Source organism: Myxocyprinus asiaticus, chromosome 24 (assembly GCF_019703515.2).
Source record: "Myxocyprinus asiaticus isolate MX2 ecotype Aquarium Trade chromosome 24, UBuf_Myxa_2, whole genome shotgun sequence".
Classification (NCBI taxonomy): domain Eukaryota; kingdom Metazoa; phylum Chordata; class Actinopteri; order Cypriniformes; family Catostomidae; genus Myxocyprinus; species Myxocyprinus asiaticus.
Genome location: NC_059367.1, coordinates 2,185,088 through 2,209,261, shown reverse-complemented (window position 1 = coordinate 2,209,261; position 24,174 = coordinate 2,185,088). Strand labels below are relative to the sequence as shown.

At 37.0% G+C, this 24,174-nt stretch overlaps 1 protein-coding gene across 1 annotated transcript in view; it reads left to right on the top strand.

The window, feature by feature from the left end:
- The first annotated feature begins 415 nt into the window (after positions 1-415).
- LOC127414560 (F-box/LRR-repeat protein 17-like) overlaps positions 416-24,174 on the top strand; it is a 353,014-nt gene continuing 329,255 nt past the window's right edge. Inside the window, exons 1-5 of the mRNA XM_051652672.1 lie at positions 416-524; positions 5,076-5,836; positions 11,493-11,615; positions 12,285-12,542; positions 16,861-16,992. Coding sequence (XP_051508632.1) covers positions 5,096-5,836; positions 11,493-11,615; positions 12,285-12,542; positions 16,861-16,992 — 1,254 coding nt within the window. The 5' untranslated portion in view covers positions 416-524; positions 5,076-5,095. The remainder of the gene's footprint in view (positions 525-5,075; positions 5,837-11,492; positions 11,616-12,284; positions 12,543-16,860; positions 16,993-24,174) is intronic.

Here is a 24,174-nt window from a genome sequence, read left to right as displayed (position 1 = left end):
CTAAAATGAATCGGACTTCCCAACGCTATAGCTTGCAGTGAATGCACAGAAGATAAAAAAATAAATAAAAACATTTGTGAGAGTGTTTGCAGAAGTTATGTGTATTTGGAATGGGTGTGAATTTCATACAAAACATGATTCAATATGGAAAGTTTTCTGGCGTCAAGACTTTTCACATTCTCAGATCAAGTTTTACAAAAGTAAACAAATTAACGCAAGAGTTAGGATCCATTCTAATAAAGTGCAACATTTACATTTATGAATGTGCATCATGTTTACACATTTAGTAGTCACATTTAAAGCGTTCCCTTTAAATCACATATAATTGGTTGTCACCACAATACAGACAGGTTGTCTGGCCAATGAAAGTCCACCCTTATATTTTTGGATGGGCGGGATTTCCTCTGTTGTTTGAATTCCGGAAGTGTTTAGATACATTTTAGCAGGTTGACACAGCAGCGCGCGTTTGCAGAGCGTTCTTTTCTGATTCTGTTTCGCGCGGATTATGAGACCGCGCGACGAAGGTGAGGACTGTTTCTTTATTTTAATTGGGACGGTTATGTTCTTCCGGTGGCAGTTTAATGGCGCACAGCAGCAGCTGACTATCCGCCACTATCACCCAATGAAACACAACAACACTCAGCGGTCACAGCCGTGATAAACAGTGACATTATGTGTTTGTTAATGCTCATCCGGCCCCTGCTGTGAGATGACAGATCTTTATTAGTGTTTAAGGTGTGCAGATATCATTGCTTTTCAATACACTCATTATCCTCATAGTGACCTGTGTCAGTACTATGGTACAGTGTTGGTGTCAGATGCTATTATCATGGTACTTTGATATACTCCATATTACTACTGAATGATTACTGTGCTCTTATACCATTTACGTGGTCCTCCAAAAGAATACATGGTATTGGCATGGTACATGTCCATGGCAGTGTTTGACAAATCATTTAATATAAGGTGTCTTCCTCTTCCTCATGTCAAGTTGTGTGTTTGTTGTGGAATATTTCAGTGACAGCTGTGTGTTTGCTTTGTTACATTGTTTACACTGCACATAGACAGATGTTGTGTATTTGTCAAGTGTTACATTTGAAAAAGGATGCTTGGATGTATTGTTTATATTTCCTTAATGTGGCGGGAACTTGATAAAGAACCATTACTTTACATAAAAGTTTGTTATGAACCATTATTTAATGTAAAAGTTTTCTGTGTTGTTGAAATCACTTTTTTAGTGTTAAAAAAACCCCCAAAAACATTCAGCTTTGTGTAAATAGAGTGTAGGGTAAATATGATATCTGAATTAACTTCAGTAAACATCATTGATTTAGTTCAGGGGTTTTCAAACATTTTGTTACCAAAGAACCCCTAAACTTGTGAGGGACCCCCTTCCTTAAATATAAAGGCATAACTGCATGTATAAATACCCATTTATAATGTGTGTGATGTTATAAATACAACATGTTGTTAGATTAATAATTTGAAAAATGCATATTTAAATAATTGACTTTTATATTGTACTAAAGCCTAAAGAAGTTATTAAAATATCTGGACATTTTTTACTTTTTATTAAAGGATTAGGTCACCCAAAAAGGAAAATTCAGTCATTGTTTACTCACCCCTGTGTTGTTATAACCTTATATGACTTTCTTTCTTTTTGTGCTCAGTGATGTCATACAGTGGCAGTTTATGGTAACCACCTCTTCAAGCTTCAAAAGAACACAAAAGTATAATTCAGAAGTCTAATAAATTATTCCACGAGACTCATGATTGTTATGAAAGTTTACGATAAGATTTGATGAGAAATAAACTGAAATCGAATGTATAATTTAGTGAAAATATTCATTGACCGTTGATCTCCTGTGTGCGTTCATGAAAGGACACGAGAGCAACAGTTTACGCAGCCCCCTCATGACATTGGGGCGTTCAAGCGAAAACTTGTTTTGTTTATCTAAAAACAGGTCGTCCACAGCAATAGTGACAGCAGAACACGACACATCTGCACACAAAACAGAGAACAGAACTTACTAAACATGTCTGAAGAGTTTGTAGTCGAAGAATTGATGCATTTCTGTGCCCAGCCTTATTTTTTTGAGAGTTTTTGGCCTGGTGCCAGTTTACAGTGGATGGAGTTACCTGCTCGATGCCAAAAATAGAAAACAAGCGATTGATAGACTGTACCGTCGCTCATCACTGCGGGTTAGGACAAAAACTCTGATTAACATAGAAAATATACCTTTATCTCGTGTCATTGCCATCACTTTAGGACACGGTGTGACTGTGGCTGCCTGTATGTTTCTGGTTGATTTCTGAGTACTCCGTTAAAAAAAATAAGGCTGGGCATAGAAATGCATCAATTCTTCAATTTCAATTTGTTTCTCACCAAATCTTATCGTATGCTTTCATAAAAATCATGAGTCTCATGGAATAATTTATTAGACTTCTGAATTATACTTTTGTGTTCTTTTGAAGCTTGAAGAAGTGGTCACCATAAACTGCCATTGTATGACATCACTGAGCACAACATTTATTCACAGTTTCTCCCTTTGTGTTCAGAAAAAGAAAGAAAGAGGGGGCCTGGGTAGCTCAGCGAGTAAAGACGCTGACTATCACCCCTGGAGTCGTGAGTTCGAATCCAGGGTGTGCTGAGTGACTCCAGCCAGGTTTCCTAAGCAACCAAATTGACCCGGTTGCTAGGGAGGGTAGAGTCACATGGGGTAACCTCCTCGTGGTCGCTATAATGTGGTTCTCGCTCTCGGTGGGGCACGTGGTGAGTTGTGCGTGGATGTCGCGGAGAATAGCGTGAAGCCTCCACACGCGCTAGGTCTCCGCGGTAACGCGCTCAACAAGCCACGTGATAAGATGCGCGGATTGACGGTCTCAGATGTGGAGGCAACTGAGATTCGTCCTCCGCCACCCGGATTGAGGCGAGTCACTACGCCACCACGAGGACTTAGAGCGCATTGGGAATTGGTCATTCCAAATTGGGAAGAAAAAAATAAAGTCATATAGGGTTATAACAACACAGTAAACAGTGAGTAAACAATGAATGAATTTTCAGTTTTGGGTGAACTAATCCTTTAAATTAACAACATATGTATTTTCTGCTTACTATTAGAGTTAGATGTATAAATCTGAAGAGAAACATTTTCAGAACAATTTATTTATGTAGTGCTTTTCACAATAGATGTTTCAGATATTTTCACAAAACAAAATGCAGGTTTGTTTTAATTTCTTATTGTTAAAAATGAGGGCTGTCAGTATAATAATTGCAATTAATCTCATGATTTCCAACCGGTCTTCAAAAAGCAGAATGAAACTGCAAACCCTCTACGGATAAGTTGGAGAAAGAATCGGCATTGTCTAGTAAATCTGAGTTTTTACGACGAAACTTTTGACGAAATGCATGCGTAATACAACTGAAAAAGATATTAAGCAAACCGAGAAGAGGGCATCTTTACATATATTTAGTATTCGTGTATAAATGACTTTACGTGCAATAGTATTTGCGTGTATATTTTATATGTATATTTTGCTTTTCATAATTTTAATCACATTTTAGCTCTTTAAAAATGTACAAATTTCACATTTATATCAATTTATATGATGCCATGAAATTGCATTTATAATATAATAATACAAGCTGTTGTCACTGTTTGAAATTTAATTCACATTTTTAACACAATGATAATGAAAGTAGAATTTCACATATATCATTTAAATATGTGAAAAAAAATAAATTAAAATAATGATAGCGCATGGCTTTGCACATGTTTTTACCAAATCCCTGCATTGATGCTGCAAGAGTCTATTTTTTTTTTTTTCAAATTTTTCAATATTTACAGTGATTGTTGAAGTTAAAATATTTCATAATGAATGATTGCCCCTTTAAATATTTAGATATTTACACATTACATTTACTACATTACTACATTTTGTAATGTTTGTTTATATACATAATCTGTTTGACGTATTGACTGTGAGCCTTTTTACATGCACACCAATACGCTGTTAACTCCCTAAAATCAGCTTAATAACAAAATCAGACAAAGCAAGAAAACCGCGTTAACATGAAACTAACATTTGATGTAATCTAGTTATTCTCTGCTTTTGATGTCAGACCATGAAAAGGCATGTGCACAACAATTTTACACATTTTATAAGCCAGTAAGAAAGCCGGTAAAGGTGTTTACAATGCAACACCAAATCGAGGTGATGGGCTAAAATGTACGGTTTATTCTTAAGCCGTGTATGACCTTACACCAATAAAGGAAAGTCACTTAATTCGTTTACATACCACACATGTTGACTGCTTATTATGCATAATTGGTGTAAGAACATGCATGTGAAATTGCTCATTGAGTTTATATATATATATATATATATATATATATATATATAACTAGTTCTAAAATGGTACTGTCTCTTTAAGAGTACCGGCAGTTTCATGATCTGCCAAACCTTAAGTGTTTACAGTTGGGTGAACGTTAATGAAAGTTGTTTTTATCTCATCCGTGCAGTGTGTGTTGACTTGCGTGTACAAATATTTATTGTACAAGTTCTCAAATTTAAATCTACAAGCTCTCAAGTTTTGCAGCACTTTTTACCTTCCAACAGACATCCAACAGGCAAGTTACTGGTCTGTAGCCTTGCTGTTAAACGGAGAATGCTGTACAAATAGTCCGTGGAAAAGTTTGAGTTGACGTTGTTAAATGCAATGTACATGAACCATGATTTGCTACTTGCTACTGCTAATCAGAACTGGATGGTATTCATAAATTAAGGGGAGGGGACATTGTTATTCAAGAAATAATTGTATTGGATTATGTCGTCAATATACGCAAAATACACTGTTCTTAAAGAGACAGTACCGTTAAGCACATGTTCTACATATCAGTGTAAATACATTGAAATAGTACAACTTATGCATGGAAACAAAAACATGTAACAAAATCTATTTATGCAATGTAATATATGCCTCATATTTATTGATGAAATACATAGATTTGAAAAAGCTAAAATGTGATGTAACGTGCATGTTATGAACTCATGTTTGCTCTTAAATTCTCTAGAGTCACCGTGAATCATCTATATGGGCCATCTTCTCTCAAAGAATGGTCACGGCCTGAAGAAGAAGACACGGAAGCTACGCAAGAAGAAGCGGAGGAGGAACTGCTTCCTTCAGGGTCCCTGCATGCTGTGCTTCATCGTACACGGCAACAGCGGGAGTGTTGAGGACGATTGGCCCTTCGAGAGCAGCCGCGGCGGCTGTGCAGTGGCGGCGGCGTCTAAACTCGCCGAGCACTACGCTTCGTTGAACTCGTCCGAGGACTGCTCCAAGTTCCTTCTGTCTCCGGGAGAGCTTGCCATTTTTGAGGGCCAGGGAAGAAGTCTGCTGTCCGCCGTGCCAGCCAAACTGATCGGACCTCCGGCGCTGTTCTGCGCCGTCGTTCCAGCCGCAGACTACGTGGAAATGGTGTGCAAGCGCAAGTGTGCTGAGCTGCAGCGGTGTACGCCCCGCAAGCAGCCGCGCTGTGCCTTCCAGGAGGCCATGGAGAACGGAGAGGAGCGAGGAGACGCCGCCGTTTCGGACGACCAGTGCCTCCTGCCCCCACTCGGCACCCTGCCTTCATCCTCCTCGTCATCCTCTCCATCGGAGGATGACAGCTGTGGTGCGGGGCGACGGATGGATGAGGGCAGCGCAGCCACCTCAGCGAGCTCCTCCTCTTGCTTTTGTGGGCTGTCCCAGAATGACTGCTCGCAGGAAGGAAAGAGTGTTGAAAATACGGACACATCCCACATTAACCAACTGCCCTCTTCCATACTGCTCAAGGTCTGTGGGTTTGTTTTTTTTAAATGACACCAAATCTTTGAAAGCAGGTCTCACTTTACATGTGAGGGACAATTTACAGTCAGCCAGTGTCAGAAATTAACTTATTTTATTTAAGGGAAATATTTGCCCCCTTGAATGTATTACCTTTAAAGCGATAGTTCTCCCAAAAATACAAATTTGGTCATATTTACCCTCATGTTGTTCCAAACCCATATGACTTTCTTTCTTGAGCAGAACACAAAAGAAAATGTTTTAAAGGTATATTCGTAAGTCAATACAAGTTAAGCTCAATCGAAAGCATTCGCATAATGTTGATTACCACAGAAATTAGTTTCGACTCGTTCCTCCTTTTCAGGGTTGCCGTGGGTCCTTTAAATGTCTTAAATTCAGTTTTCAAAATTTAAGGCCATAAAAAGTCTTAAATATCTTAAATGGTATAACAAAAGTCTTAATTATCATTCATAGAGGTCTTAAATTTAGGGATAGAAAAATAGGAATCGTGATATGGCCAAATGTAATTATTAAACTGCAAAAGGCTGTGATTTAATTAAATCTATAGTCTGTATGTGCTGCACGCTTTAAAGTGAAGACGCGGCGCTGTTGCACATTCTCCAAGCGTGCAGAGAGCTCATGATACAGTGTTTCCAGCGGTTTCAGAGCGGTTCAAAATGACTGTTAATTACTGCTTATTTGTGTTTCATGACACTAAAAGCTTGAAGCGTTTGAAAGCTTAGAAGCTCTACTTTCCAATGCATGTAGACATTATGACCAAAACTGAACAAGTGCTTTGAAATTTGCAGACAAATCAGAAGTGTTCCATTTTTATAATTAATAAATAATTTTGCACTGTACATATTATTGCAATCAGTAAAAACATCAAACTCATCAAATAGCCATGTGTCATATGTTGTTGGAAGTAGAATACAACCAGCCTATTTGTTTTACTCACAGACAAAAATATAGTGAGTAATAGCTAAGTATATGTCTTTGACAATTATGATGGTGTTGCTTATATGCCACATTTCCGCTTATAACTTAACGAAACATAAATGGAACATAAAATATCACATACCATTATTTAGATGAGGTGATTATCTTTCAAACGAGTCCACACACAAGGTAATCGGATGCATTGATCATTAGGTAATCCACATGAAGCACAATGTGCACACAGCACAAATTGTGCTATATGGCTAAAAACACGTTAGCTTTCCTGAATCAGATAACTTCATCGGAAGTAATGTAGTACGTTGTCCAGCATCATGGAACGCTAAACTAATCGTATCAGATTCAGATCGCTAAATGAGATCTTGTTACTCATGCCTCCATGCATTGGAGAGAGTGCAAACCTTTAGTCATTGTTGTGTTTGCATGTGTAATTAGTTCTTATGTACAATTATTATGTTTTATTTGTTTGGAGAGGCTTTTGGACAACATGATAAATTATATTTGTAGTGCTATAACTTTTGATTGCTTTGTCGTTTCAACACAAAACTTTACTCAGATACAGTTGACATGATTGGGAACAAAACAAAAGCAGTTTTTTTGGAGCCACCTTATTTACACCCAGAGATATATAATGTTAAATAAGAAAAAAAAGAAAAAAAGTACATTTTTGGCTCGTGTTTTTTTTGTGATTTTTCAGCAGTTTCTTAGGCTGAGAGTCTCAGAATATATCACAATCTATATCATTAAAAAATGTGAAAAGTTTTATTTTTTACAATGATACCAAACACTTGACCCTACTTGCTTTTTTGTCGAGTTATAAGCCTTTAATTTTGTGTATGCCACTGAAACAGGAAATCTTTGGCCCATTCAGTTCCATTGTAAGTGCCTTACTGTAACAAAGATTTGTGCCTTTTTTAAAGAAAAGGAGGGACGAGTCGAAATAAATTTTTGTGGTAATCAACATTATGCCACGATTGAGCTTAACTTGTATAGAACACTGAATATTCCTTTAGTAAATATGCCTGGCAGTCTTTGCAATATAATGATGGATAGAGCCACACTTTAAAGTTTAAAAAGTGCCAAAATGTTTAATAAAAGCAGTCCATGTGATTCATGCATCATATTTCAAGTCTTCTTAAGACGTTCGGTAGGTTTCTGATAATGAATAACCCAAAATGTCATTTTTCAGTGTAAATCTGGCTGCTATTATGATACTTTCGGGTCATTTTTTAAGCTTTAAAGTGAGGCACTATCCACTGCCATTGCACTCTTTACTCCCTGAAATTTTAATTAAAACATCTTCTTTTGTGTTCTGCATAAGAAAGAAAGTCATACGGGTTTGGATTGACATGAGGAAATAAATTATGACAGATTTTTCATTATTTGGAGGCAATATTTGCCCCTGGAATTGATTTTGAATTATTTTTAACTACATCCATAATCTGATAGAATAGTATTATATTATATTATGATATGTTTTTTTTTTAATGACATCTAGATATCTAGATTGGAAGTTGGCTGATATAATGTGACACCTGATCAAAACTCATGAATTAAAACATCAGAATTATAAGTCCATAATGCATTGAACTTTATATTAGAAATACATTTCACACTGCGATTGCCTGCTTTTCATTGCATTCCATCCATGTCAAAAAAGAAGGCGTGCAAAAAGTTTGCTAATGTTTGAGGGGGCGTTCACACAGGACGTGTTAATGCATTCCTGTGCTTTATTCAGTTGCTGGTCATTATACTCAAATATTTAATTGCAGATTGCCACCCGTCATTGACCAATCAAGTGTTCCAGAGAGCGGTGTAACAATCAAATATATTGTTCAGCATGTTTGTAAATGGCTTTAAACTTTTTTTTGAATCAGCAGCAGGTATGTGTAGATACCAGTGGTATTAAATGATTCATGGCTGTAACTCTATCTTCTGTAACTTTATCCATAGACCAAGACTTGAGCGTGTCTGTTAAATTTGGCTTTTGTATGTTGTGTACATTCACCACATAAGCCCACTCTTGCTTGAAATCCTCAGATGATCTTCAATAACTCTTAACCCTTGTGTTGTGTTCATTTTGTGCTAGCACATTTTGTGTTTCCGATCAAAAATGACCAACCCAATAAGATTTATAAATGTAAGTTTATAAATCTCTCATATTGCATATATTATCCCAAGATGTTGCATTAGACCTTTTTATCAACTTTTTTAGTAATTATTACAGGATATGTACTATATATATACACTATATTGCCAAAAGTATTCGCTCACCCATCCAAATAATTGAATTCAGGTGTTCCAATCACTTCCATGGCCACAGGTGTATAAAATGAAGCACCTAGGCATGCAGACTGCTGCTACAAACATTTGTGAAAGAATGGGCCGCTCTCAGGAGCTCAGTGAATTCCAGCGTGGTACTGTGATAGGATGCCACCTGTGCAACAAGTCCAGTCGTGAAATTTCCTCACTACTAAATATTCCACAGTCAACTGTCAGTGGTATTATAACAAAGTGGAAGCGATTGGGAATGACAGCAACTCAGCCACGAAGTGATAGGCCACGTAAAATGACAGAGCGGGGTCAGCGGATGCTGAGGCGCATAGTGCGCAGAGGTCGCCAACTTTCTGCAGTCAATCGCTACAGACCTCCAAAGTTCATGTGGCCTTCAGATTAGCTCAAGAACAGTGCGTAGAGAGCTTCATGGAATGGGTTTCCATGGCCGAGCAGCTGCATCCAAGCCATACATCACCAAGTGCAATGCAAAGTGTCGGATGCAGTGGTGTAAAGCACGCCGCCACTGGACTCTAGAGCAGTGGAGACGCGTTCTCTGGAGTGACGAATCACGCTTCTCCATCTGGCAATCTGATGGACGAGTCTGGGTTTGGCGGTTGCCAGGAGAACGGTACTTGTCTGACTGCATTGTGCCAACTGTGAAGTTTGGTGTAGGGGGGATTATGGTGTGGGGTTGTTTTTCAGGAGCTGGGCTTGGCCCCTTAGTTCCAGTGAAAGGAACTCTGAATGCTTCAGCATACCAAGAGATTTTGGACAATTCCATGCTCCCAACTTTGTGGGAACAGTTTGGGGATGGCCCCTTCCTGTTCCAACATGACTGCGCACCAGTGCACAAAGCAAGGTCCATAAAGACATGGATGAGCGAGTTTGGTGTGGAAGAACTTGACTGGCCTGCACAGAGTCCTGACCTCAACCCGATAGAGCACCTTTAGGATGAATTAGAGCGAAGACTGCGAGCCAGGCCTTCTCGTCCAACATCAGTGTCTGACCTCACAAATGCGCTTCTGGAAGAATGGTCAAAAATTCCCATAAACACTCTCCTAAACCTTGTGGAAAGCCTTCCCAGAAGAGTTGAAGCTGTTATAGCTGCAAAGGGTGGGCCGACGTCATATTAAACCCTATGGATTAAGAATGGGATGTCACTTAAATTCATATGCGTCTAAAGGCAGATGAGCAAATACTTTTGGCAATATAGTGTATATATTGATAGAAAGATTCATTAAACTGAGCTCATACTGGGCTAGTGGGGTTCACTCTCTGCAGAAAACACATAATTATACAGTAATAATTACATAACCTCTTGCTTGATCTGAACACAACAGGTGTCATTTTAAAGTTTAGAATCTGGACTTTACAATGCATATAGCTGATCTTAACAATTCATAAATAATTCTTTTTAATTTGCTGATAAATAAGAACTGTTTCGTTCTCATCATTTGCACATTTGTTATCACAACAATTATATTCAGAGTTGGTAAAAACATAAAGATGAGATGAGTTATATATCGTTGGAAAGGTCTCAATTTGTAGAATGCAACGAGCAGATTTATTTCACTCAGAGGTCAAACTGCAGTGAGTTTCAGTGTATGAAATTCTCACAAACACGCAGTAATATAGTCAACGGGAGTGTCTTTTTGTCCTGTTTTTCCTTATTACTTACTGAAACAGACATATAACATAGACAATTACATATAGTAACTTACAGCAGACGATCCTGATTCAAACGAGCCCAGACACAACATAATATGATGAGGAGATCTTGAAATATTCCTCAAAGAGTGTACATGGAAAGATGATGCACAAAAGTGCGCTCAACACACGTGTGTGTGTGTGTGTGTGTGTGTGAGTGTGTGTGTGTGTGTGCACATGTCTGAGGACTGTGTGTGTGCAAACATACATCCACATACAGTATGTGTTCATCTAAAGGATTGTGATGCTTCTGAACACTTAATATTTCTGTATTTTGTAGTCTAATCCATTCATTTCCTATGGCCGGTCTTTTTTGACCGGGAACACAGCAAGTGTAACAAAGTGAAATAAAACCAAAAAAAAAAAGTGTTTTTTTTAAATTATTATTATTTTTTTAGATAACATATGTAAATGAAGTCAAGGAGTAATAAAAACAAATTGTAAGAAAAAAAAAAAAAAGTCATCCTGGTCAAGATGACTGGAACACAACATAAGGGTTAATTGGAAAGCTCTTAAAAATTTTGGACTTATATTTTTTGCCTGTCTGCTGCCTTTGACATCATACTATTTAAAAGAAGTATAGAGTATATACTGCCCATTATTCAGCAAGTAGTAAACAAGTATTCCATTCTGAACACAGCCATGACACAAAATGCCACTTTCCTGATCTGGACCGATAATAAAACAAACTCATATTTGTGAAATGTATGCAATGTGTTTGCAGGTGTTTTCTCACCTGTCAGTGAAGGAGCGATGTCTGGGAGCATCTCTGGTGTGTAAGTACTGGCGTGACCTCTGCTTAGATTTCCAATTCTGGAAACAGATCGACTTCAGCGGCCTCCAGCAGGTTTGTGTTTGTATATACACAGTGGCCCCACAGATATTTGGACATGTATGTCATTGTTTTTGAAAAAATACCAAAGAATGTCTCATTTTATCGGCTTTCTTCCAACACATTCTATCAGCAAAATCCAATACCGTTCAACCTCTGATTCATATGTGTTGATATATTGATGCATAAAACAATTATAATATGATCCGGAATGGACATACCGTACTAACTTTGTGTTCAAGTCTTAAAAAAGGTCTTAAAAAGTCTTACATTTGATTTTAAAGTCTGTGCAGCATCCCTGTCACCTGTTATAATAGTTTATGTCTCATATTTCAGCTTCTCTTTTTCTTGCATTTTACCACACTGTACATTTTTCTATCACTATGATTCTTTTCTATAATTATGAATATGGTAAGAAGGGAAATTGAGCAAAATTGACTAAGAAAGTGAAGTTACTGTAGTAAAGAGAAAAGCTCCAGCAGAATTCGATAAACGCAGATCACACTCGCGTTCATGTTTTGTTCTCTAATGCAATGACATTCAAACATTTACAAGTGTCCAAATATTCTTGGAGCCACTGTAGTTTTTAAAAACGAATATATTTATTAAACAAGGAGTATGCTAAAGAAAGAATAAATGAAATAGCCATTAGTTTAATGGCCTCAATATGTCCTGATCTTGCAGGTTAAAGACGATCTCCTGGTGAAGATTGCATCGAGGAGACAGAACGTCACTGAGATCAACATCTCTGACTGTCGAAATGTTCAGGATCACGGCGTTTTTTCTCTGGCTTCTAACTGTCCGGGCCTGATTAAATACACAGCGTACCGCTGTAAACAGCTCAGCGATGTGTCGCTCTGTACGGTGGCTCTTCACTGCCCGCTTTTGCAGAAAGTTCACGTCGGCAACCAGGACAAACTCACAGATCACGCTCTAAAACTGGTGAGATGCTCATAATGCACAATTATACAGTTTTTAATGTTTTCGTCACTTGTGCAGGCCAACACAGATTTCTGCAGAACTGGAAGGGCAGTCACTGACCAAGTTCTGCACATTCCGGACCTTGCGTATGTTTTTGTTTGTTTATTTAAGAGCTTTTTAACTGAATTTTTGGACACAAAAGGAGGAATTGTAAAGATTGTACTGGTCGCTCTCTTCCATGCTGTTGTAGTGAATGGTGACTGGTGCTTTCAAGCTTCAAAAAGGATGCAAAAGCACCATAGAGTTATCATAAAAGTGGTCAGTACAACTTGTGCGCTGAATTCCAATTCTTCTTAAAGGACTAGTTCACTCAAAAATTAAAATTCTGACATTATTTACTCACCTTAATTCCAAACCTGTATGATTCAGAAACCTGTATGGTTCTATATATATATATATTAGTATTTAAATACACGATATTGCCAAAAGTATTCGCTCACCCATCCAAATAATTGAATTCAGGTGTTCCAATCACTTCCATGGTCACAGGTGTATAAAATGAAGCACCTAGGCATGCAGACTGCTTCTACAAACATTTGTGAAAGAATGGGCCGCTCTCAGGAGCTCAGTGAATTCCAGCGTGGTACTGTGATAGGATGCCACCTGTGCAACAAGTCCAGTCGTGAAATTTCCTCGCTACTAAATATTCCACAGTCAACTGTCAGTGGTATTATAACAAAGTGGAAGCGATTGGGAATGACAGCAACTCAGCCACGAAGTGGTAGGCCACGTAAAATGACAGAGCGGGGTCAGCGGATGCTGAGGCGCATAGTACGCAGATGTCGCCAACTTTCTGCAGAGTCAATCGCTACAGACCTCCAACGTTCATGTGGCCTTCAGATTAGCTCAAGAACAGTGCGTAGAGAGCTTCATGGAATGGGTTTCCATGGCCGAGCAGCTGCATCCAAGCCATACATCACCAAGTGCAATGCAAAGCGTCGGATGCAGTGGTGTAAAGCACGCCGCCACTGGACTCTAGAGCAGTGGAGACGCGTTCTCTGGAGTGACGAATCACGCTTCTCCATCTGTCAATCTGATGGACGAGTCTGGATTTGGCGGTTGCCAGGAGAACAGTACTTGTCTGACTGCATTGTGCCAACTGTGAAGTTTGGTGGAGGGGGGATTATGGTGTGGGGTTGTTTTTCAGGAGCTGGGCTTGGCCCCTTAGTTCCAGTGAAAGGAACTCTGAATGCTTCAGCATACCAAGAGATTTTGGACAATTCCATGCTCCCGACTTTGTGGGAACAGTTTGGGGATGGCCCCTTCCTGTTCCAAAATGACTGCGCACCAGTGCACAAAGCAAGGTCCATAAAGACATGGATGAGCGAGTTTGGTGTATACTCCTAAACCTGTTATAGCTGCAAAGGGTGGGCCGACGTCATATTAAACCCTATGGATTAAGAATGGGATGTCACTTAAGTTCATATGCGTCTAAAGGCAGATGAGTGAATACTTTTGGCAATATAGTGTATGTACTTTATAATATATATACAAAATGTACTTTATATACAATATGTAATATAGTATAATATATAATATAGTATTTATGTTATATATATATATATATATATATATATATATATATATATATATATATATAATATATTGTATTTAAATATGTACTTTATAATATATATACAAAATGTACTTTATATACAATATGTAATATAGTATAATATATAATATAGTATTTATGTTATATATATATATATATATATATATATATATATATAATATATTGTATTTAAATATGTACTTTATAATATATATACAAAATGTACTTTATATACAATATGTAATATAGTATAATATATAATATAGTATTTATGTTATATATATATATATATATATATAATATATTGTATTTAAATATGTACTTTATAATATATATACAAAATGTACTTTATATACAATATGTAATGTAGTATAATATATAATATAGTATTTATGTTTTTAGATATATATTAGTATTTAAATATGTACTTTATAATATATATACAATATGTACTTTATAATATATACACAATATGTACTTTATAATTTATATACAATATGTACTTTATAATACGGTGCATCTCAATAAATTAGAATGTCGTGGAAAAGTTCATTTATTTCAGTAATTCAACTCAAATTGTGAAACTCGTGTATTAAATAAATTCAATGCACACAGACTGAAGTAGTTTAAGTCTTTGGTTCTTTTAATTGTGATGATTTTGGCTCACATTTAACAAAAACACACCAATTCACTATCTCAAAAAATTAGAATATGGTGACATGCCAATCAGCTAATCAACTCAAAACACCTGCAAAGGTTTCCTGAGCCTTCAAAATGGTCTCTCAGTTTGGTTCACTAGGCTACACAATCATGGGGAAGACTGCTGATCTGACAGTTGTCCAGAAGACAATCATTGACACCCTTCACAAGGAGGGTAAGCCACAAACATTCATTGCCAAAGAAGCTGGCTGTTCACAGAGTGCTGTATCCAAGCATGTTAACAGAAAGTTGAGTGGAAGGAAAAAGTGTGGAAGAAAAAGACGCACAACCAACCGAGAGAACCGCAGCCTTATGATTGTCAAGCAAAATCGATTCAAGAATTTGGGTGAACTTCACAAGGAATGGACTGAGGCTGGGGTCAAGGCATCAAGAGCCACCACACACAGACATGTCAAGGAATTTGGCTACAGTTGTCGTATTCCTCTTGTTAAGCCACTCCTGAACCACAGACAACGTCAGAGGCGTCTTACCTGGGCTAAGGAGAAGAAGAACTGTGTTCCAAAGTCCTCTTTTCAGATGAGAGCAAGTTTTGTATTTCATTTGGAAACCAAGGTCCTAGAGTCTGGAGGAAGGGTGGAGAAGCTCATAGCCCAAGTTGCTTGAAGTCCAGTGTTAAGTTTCCACAGTCTGTGATGATTTGGGGTGCAATGAATTTATTTAATACACGAGTTTCACAATTTGAGTTGAATTACTGAAATAAATGAACTTCTCCACGACATTCTAATTTATTGAGATGCACCTGTATATAATATAGTATTTATGTTCTTATATATATATTAGTATTTAAATATGTACTTTATCATTTATATACAAAATGTACTTTATATACAATATGTAATATAGTATAATATATATAAAGTATTTGTTCTAGATATTTAAATACTATATATATATATATATATATATATATATATATATATATATATTAGTATTTAAATATGTACTTTACAATATGCACTTTATAATATATATATATATAATATAATATTTATGTTTTATATATATATAGTATTTAAATATGCACTTTATAATATTTATATACAATATGCACTTTATAATATATATATATATATATATATATATATTAATTATACACAATATATAATATAGTATTCATGTTCTCTCTCTATATATATATATATATATATATTGTATTTAAATATGTACTTTATAATATATATACAAAATGTACTTTATATACAATATGTAATATAGTATAATATATAATATAGTATTTATGTTCTTATATATATATTTGTATTTAAATATGTACTTTATAATATATATACAATATGTACTTTATATACAATATGTAATGTAGTATAATATATAATATGGTATTCATGTTCTTATATATATATATATATATATTAGTATTTAAATATGAACTTTATAATATATATACAAAATGTACTTTATATACAATATGTAATATAGTATAATATAATATTTATGTTTTATATATATATATATAGTATTTAAATATGCACTTTATAATATTTATATACAATATATACTTTATAATATATATATTATAAAGTACATATTGTATATAAATATTATAAAGTGCATATTTAAATGTGTATATATATGTATGTGATATATATATATATATATATATATATATATATATATATATATATATATATATATATATATGTAATATAGTATAATATATAATATAGTATTTATGGTCTATATATATATATATATATATATATATATATAATATTTGGAATAATATTTTGTTGAGTAAATAATGACAGAATTTTCATTTGAGCTATTCCTTTAAGTCACAATTTAGCTTTTAGTTAGTCGTTATTCACGGTTAACTCAAGAACCCCAGCAAACGGCTCATTGAGTCACTGAGTGAGAGCCGGAGAACCGAATCATTCAGACCCGTTTGTGAACTGAATTAACCAATCAATTTCGTGTGGGCTAGCTTATGAGTCGTATTTAATTTTCTCGCCTTAAGTGAACATGTGGTTTGTGTGTTTTATGCAGTTGGGTGAACATTGTAAAGAACTGAAGGACGTGCATTTCGGCCAGTGCTACAGCATCAGTGATGACGGTCTGGTGGCACTGGCGCAGGGCTGCACCAAACTACAGAGAATTTACATGCAGGAGAACAAACTGGTAGGTGCTTTTAATGACCAGTAACACATTTTAAACCTCACATGACTTCACTGGTAGCATTTCTGGAGTGTTTCCTCCCTCTATGATCGCTAGAAACTGACGAAGGTACCAAAACACACAGGCGAGATTTTCTTTTTTGAGAACGTGTTGATAGAGCTCGCTGAATTTTGTGTGTGAGGGAACTCTGTCAAACAATGTACAGTCTCGTTTATAGAGAGGATGCCATTCAGATGCTATCGTCTGTGAAATAAAGCACTATTATTATCGTGTCAATGTCAAGGGAATCAGATGTGATCATTTTGTCATGCTTTATTATATTCATCCTGAAACCTGTGTTTGTGGATGGCTAAAATCCATCTCAATCAATACATTTGTCTTGTTTGCCATTAGAGAAATCTAAACATATTTCAAAGAAGATAATTTGCCAAAAAAACAAAATAAAATAAGCAAGTACAGATAAAAATGTTTTCATTAAATATGCATAAACCTTACTTCATTTTATTCGATTTCTGCTTAAAACATTAATTTGTTAATGTGAAATTTAATCTTGGGAACATAGCACAGTACTGTGAATGTCTGTGTAACTCCAGCAGAGGGCAGTGTTATATATCTAATGAAATACAGTTTCAGTTTGAAGAAGAGCTTCAGAATAGACCTTTGGAGGTTCATTTGAATAAACACAAGCAGGATAACAGTTGAAACTGAATTATGCCATAATCATAACTGTTAGTTTGACTTTATCAGTGGATTAGATTTCAGTGGATTTCTTGTTTGTATGTCTGTAAAGTGCTGCTTTGTTGGGCCATTTAACCTTGCAGGAATGTCTCTAACACACTTTAGATCAGATTTCTGTCCTTGCTTTTTCAGATGTGTGATAATTGACAGGGAAGTCGATGTTTATACTGGCAGCATATTGATGCACTGTGTTTTGGGTGAAATGTTCAAGCTAATGTGTGAATTTTATTTTAATGTTCAAATACTTATTATGCTTATTATGCATAAACAATTACAAGTAAACCATTCATAGGTGGATTTCTCCGAAAAGTGTAAATAATGCGGGTCTGTGGCACTTCTGTTTGTTTTGTGTTATATATTGTTGTGCTATCTGAATTATCGTAAATTACATTTTCCTACTGGGAAGTTGTACCCTCAAATCGAAATTACAACTGCACCAATCACTGCTGATAGACTGATTTAAATATTTCTAATTTGTCATTGCATTCTTCCACACAACGGACAAAAAATCTATTGTAAATATGTAATTGACACTTTTCACGATTAGTTGATTGTGACAGCTGTAATTATTTTTTCGATTAATTGTGCAGCCCTTATCCAGATGGAGAACAACAACCATTTTAAGTGTTAGATGGAGTAAACATGATTTCAGGGCAGGCTCAACTTGTGCAGTTGTTGGGTGTCATTACAGCTTAAAGTAGTTGTGATATCAACATAACTAACTTAGGGCCATCCATCGTTTCGTGTCATCTGACTGTTTGGGTGTGCATTATCCGCTAAAAACATACGGCAGTGCAAGTGAAAACAATGGAGATCGGAAAACGAAAACAAGTTATGAATCATGGATCAGAGACAAAATTATTTAAACCAAATTTCTGTTACTCTACTGGAGTTGAATTTCATTTAAATATGCAAATATTATGCGAGTCTTCATTTTTAACATTAACCCTTATATTGTTCCGTTTTTTTCTAACGATTTTTTTTTACTTGATCCAATTGAAATCAAATTCCTTGACTTTGTTTACATATGGTATCTGAAAACACAAACATATTTTTTTTTTTTGGTTTTATTTCACTTTGTTACACTTTTGTTCTCGGTCAGAAATGACCGGCAATTGGAAATGAATGGATTAGACTACAAAATACAGAAATATGAAGTGTTCAGGAGCATCACAGTCCTTTAGATGAGCACATAATGTATGTCCTCGGACATGTGCACACACCCACACACAAGGTGTGTTGAGCATCCTTTTGTGTGTCGTCTTTCCATGTACACTCACACACACACAAACACACACACACCCACATACAATCTCTCACACACACACAATGTGTGTTGAGCACCCTTTTGTGCCTCATCTTTCCATATACACACTCACACACACACACACACACACACACACACATTCACTCACTCACACACACATTCACTCACTCACACACCCACACACACTCTCTCACACACACACACTCACACATACATACACACACACACACACACACACACACACACACACCCACATACACTCTCTCACACACACACACACAATGTGTGTTGAGTACCCTTTTGTGTGTCGTCTTTCCATGTACACTCACACACACACAAACACACACACACCCACATACACTCTCTCACACACACACAATGTGTGTTGAGCACCCTTTTGTGCGTCATCTTTCCACACACACACACACACACACACACACACACACATTCACTCACTCACACACCCACACACACTCACACACCCACATACTCTCTCACACACACACACACAATGTGTGTTGAGCACCCTTTTGTTTGTCGTCTTTCCATGTACACTCACACACACACAAACACACACACACCCACATACACTCTCTCACACACACACAATGTGTGTTGAGCACCCTTTTGTGCGTCATCTTTCCATATACACACTCACACACACACACACACTCACTCACTCACACACCCACACACTCACACATACACACACACCCACACACTCACACATACATACACACACACACACACACACACACACACACGCACACACAAACAGTTGTTGAGAGCCCTTTTGTGCATCATCTTTCCATGTACCCTCTTTGAGGAATATTTCAAGATCTCATCATATTATGTTGTGTTTGGGCTCGTTTGAATCGGGATCGTCTGCTGTAAGTTACTATATGTCATTGTCAGTGTTATATGTCTGTTTCTGGAAGTAATAAGGAAAAACGTGACAAAAACACACTCCTGTTTATTATATTTATGTGTGTTTGTGAGAATTTCACACACTAAAACTCACTGCAGTTTGAGCTCTGACTGAAACAAATCTGCTCATTGCATTCTACAAATTGAGACCTTTCCAACGATATATAACTCATCTCGTCTTTGTTTTTACCAACTCTGAATATAATTGTTGTGATAACAAATGTGCAAATGATGAGAACGAAACAGTTCTTATTTATCAGCCAATTAAAAAGCATTATTTATGAATTGTTAAGATCAGCGATATGCATTGTAAAGTCCAGATTCTAAACTTTAAAATGACACCTGTTGTGTTCAGATCAAGCAAGAGGTTATTCATTTATTATGTAATTATTATATATTTGTTTATTTTCTGTAGGGAGTGGCCCCACACATAAGCTCAGTTCAATGAATCTCTCTATCAATAAATATATAGAAATATGTTCATAAAAAGAAGTGCAAAACCTGTCATAATTACTCAAAAAGAAGTTGATAAAAAGATCTAATGCAGCATCTTGGTTTAATTTATGCAATGTGAGAGTTTTATATACAATCCTGGTAATTTTTGACAGGGAACACAAAATGTGTTAGCACAAGACGAACACAACACACGGGTTAAAGTGGTCCGTGCTCTAACGGCTATCGTAGAGCTCGTCACAGAAGCTCGATGTTTCTTGACTCTAATGCATTCCTTGGCATCGACTTCATGTGAGGATTAAACACGTTTTTCACTGACGTTTGACTGTCGTTCCCACATCTGTGTGTTTGTGGCGTCTATATCATCGTCGACTCTGAAACCATAACCATGTTCTTTCCTTCTTCCCGAGAGAGAGATATTGCCGTTCCCTATTGAGACGGAAGCGAGGCACCGTTCCGTCTGCCCGTGACATCTGAATCCTCTCTCTCTTGCGACGGCTCAAATGTTTTCAGTGACAGATCGCACAATTGTGGGACTCATTTACAATAAAGGCCCATGGAGCTGTCCTCCTCCCCTTGGCCTGCTAATGGAGTAAAATGATCCCATGTCTGTCTCTTCCAATCGCTGATGAATAGCGCTGATCCGTAGATGGGCCCGCTCTTCCTGGCGCTCATCGCTGCTCCTCCTGGCACAGATAATTGAATAATTAAAAAGCTGGAAGTCATTTCTGTGCGGTCACTGGGTTTCAGAGTTACTCGGCCTACGGAGGCCTCTTTTTTTTTAAGCTGTCAATATATGCTGGAAAGGTTTAAATGAATCGTTCACCCAAAAATACAATTTTGTCATCATTTACTCACAAAAATAGATTTATTCAAGCAGCTTTTTTCTTGGTCATAGTGACCAAGTCTGTCAAGTTCCACAATATCATAGAAGTAGTCCATATATGCTATATTTCAAGTCTTCTGAAGTCATATGAAAGCTTTGTGAGTAGACAGTCATTATTCACTGAATATCTTCCCCTCCACCATAGCTTGCTAATCTAATATGGCACAGGTTGGATGTTAACGGGTGTATTTTGTTCTGATTTGGGAGATACGGTGGAGAAGATTTTCAGTGAATCTTGGAAAACCAAATCATTTAAGTGAATGTAAATGAACTGGTAACAATAAACAATTCCCTCATATTTAGCATTGGGAAGCGATTATTTTTAGTGAGTTGGTTCTTTCGGACAGTTCATGTAAATGAACTAGTTCACATAAATGATTGACTTATTCACTTTAGCTTATGAAATATTTAGTTAATTGCTGCTGTTTATCACAATTTTTGTACTTTTTATTTATTTATAGTTAAACATACTGTATATTAACCCTTTAAGCGGCGGGCCCGCTTTAAAAAAAAAAAATTGTTAAAGTATTAACAGCTACAGTCTTGACCAAAACAAAATAGGTATCGTTTGCAAGCTTAGAAGCTCTACTTTCCAATGCATGCAGGCATTATGACCAAAACTGAACAAGTGCTTTGACATTTGCAGACAAATCAGAAGTGTTCCATTTTTATAATTTATGAAAAATTTGCACTCTACATATTATTGCAACCAGTAAAAACATCAAACTCAGTAAAATAGCCATGTGTCATATGTTGTTGGAAAGCTGTCGAAGGGTAGAATATAACCAGCCTATTTGTTTTACTCACAGACAAAATATAGTGAGTAATAGCTAAGAATATGTCTTTGACAATTATGTTGGTGTTGCACAAGGTAATCGGATGCTTAGATCATTAGATAATCCACATGAAGCACAATGTTACATATGGCAACCAGGAGATGGCGCCAAATACATGACTCAGACTCAATGATGACTCAAATGACACAGAATGAAACTCATTTTATGAAATCTCATTACTAAGATCATGTCTGCCTCGGTCCTCCGAGCCTCCAGATCCAACCATGGTCCTTCGAGCCTTTGGCTGCTCTCCGGGCACTAAGATCCCAGTTCTGCCCCTCGAGCCTCACACGGCTCCACCTTCCATGACTCCACTCCTCGAGCCTCTCACGGCTCCAAATTCCATGACTCCGCCTCCCTTGGCTCCGCCCCTCGAGCCTTCAATGGCTCAGCCTTCCCTGGATCCGTCCCTCAAGCCTCCCTTGGTTCCGCCCCTTGAGCCTTCCATAGCTCTGCTTCCCATGATTCCGCCTCCCACGGTCTCGCCACTCGAGCCTCCCACGGTCTCGCCGCTCGAGCCTCCCACGGCCTTGTCTCCCAGGCCTCCTGACCCTGTCCCTGCTCTGTGGCCGCCTCCCAGGCCTCCTGACCCTGTCCCTGCTCAGTGGACGCCTCCCAGGCCTCCCAACTCTGTTCCTGCCCTGAGACCGCCTCCCAGGACTCCCGACCCTGTCCCTGCTCTATGGCCACCTCCCGACAATGTCCCTGCTCTGCGACCACCTCCTGACTCTACCCCTGTCCTATGGTCACCTCCCTGGCCTCCTGATCATTCCCAGACTCCTCCCTGGCCACAGGATCATCCGCCAATCCCTCCTAGACTCCATAATCTTCTTCCTGGATCCTCCCCTGTCACCCGTTTCCTTCACCTTTAGGTGATTTCCCAGGATGCACTGCCTTCATCACAGCCATCTGTTACCCATATCCCTCACCTGTTCTCCATTCCCTCATCAGAAACTTTTTGTATAAATACCCTCTAGTTTTGTTCCATGATGGTCAGTTATTTTTCGTTGTTGCATGGTTAATGTTACCACAAGCGACTGTCTTGTTTTGTTACCTTCGTCATCATCTTCTGTGTATTCTCATCTTCTTTTGATTGCAGATTAGAGGATTGCTGCATGTAGATCCTGCTCTCTCTCGCCTCATCTATACCAAAACATGACAATAACTTTTGATTGCTTTGTCGTATCAGCACAATAGTTTTCTCAGATACAGTTGACATGATTGGGAACAAAAGCAGTTCTTGGATCTACCTTATTTACACCCTGAGATATATAATGTCAAATAAGAAAAAAGTAATTTTTTTGGCAAAAGTTTTTGTGTGAATTTTTTCAGCAGTTTCTAAGGCTGAGAGTCTCAGAATGTATCATAAATATATCATTAAAAAATGTGAAAAGTTTTATTTACAATGATACCAAACACTTATCCCTTACAAAAATTAACCAGGGATTTACTACATTCCTAGTGATATTGTAGTAACAATGTTTCGTTGGTGGAAACCATGGTTTTGATACAACTAACCCTTCTATTGCATTCAGAATTTGCATATACCTTTTACATTTGCAGGCCAATTTTGACCCGGTGAAATTCAAGCTTATAAATCATTCATAACCTGATGGTTTTCTTCTAAAACTATATTGTTAGTCATTAATAGGTTCTTAACTGTCCATACATGGAAAAAGATTGATTTTTTTTTTTTATTTTATTTTATTTTTTTGGCATTTTAACTGACAAGTATAAAAGTTATTAATTAATATGCTATTTTTTTTTAAATTTTTTTTTTTAGAAATAATAAAATGTGGAAATTCTTTGACATTTCAAAATATACATTAACTACAGAAAAACCAATGTGGTACATGTGAAGACATCTTTTTTTTTTTTTTCACACAAAACAGAGAATAAAACTTACTAAACATGTCTGAAGAGTTTGTAGTCGAAGAATTGATGCATTTCTATGCCCAGCCTTATTTTTTTGAAAGTTTTTGGATACCGATCCAAGTTCACAGCGGATGTAGTTACCCGCGTGATTCCGAAAATAGAAAACAAGCGATCGATAGAATGTAACATCTCTCGTCACTGCT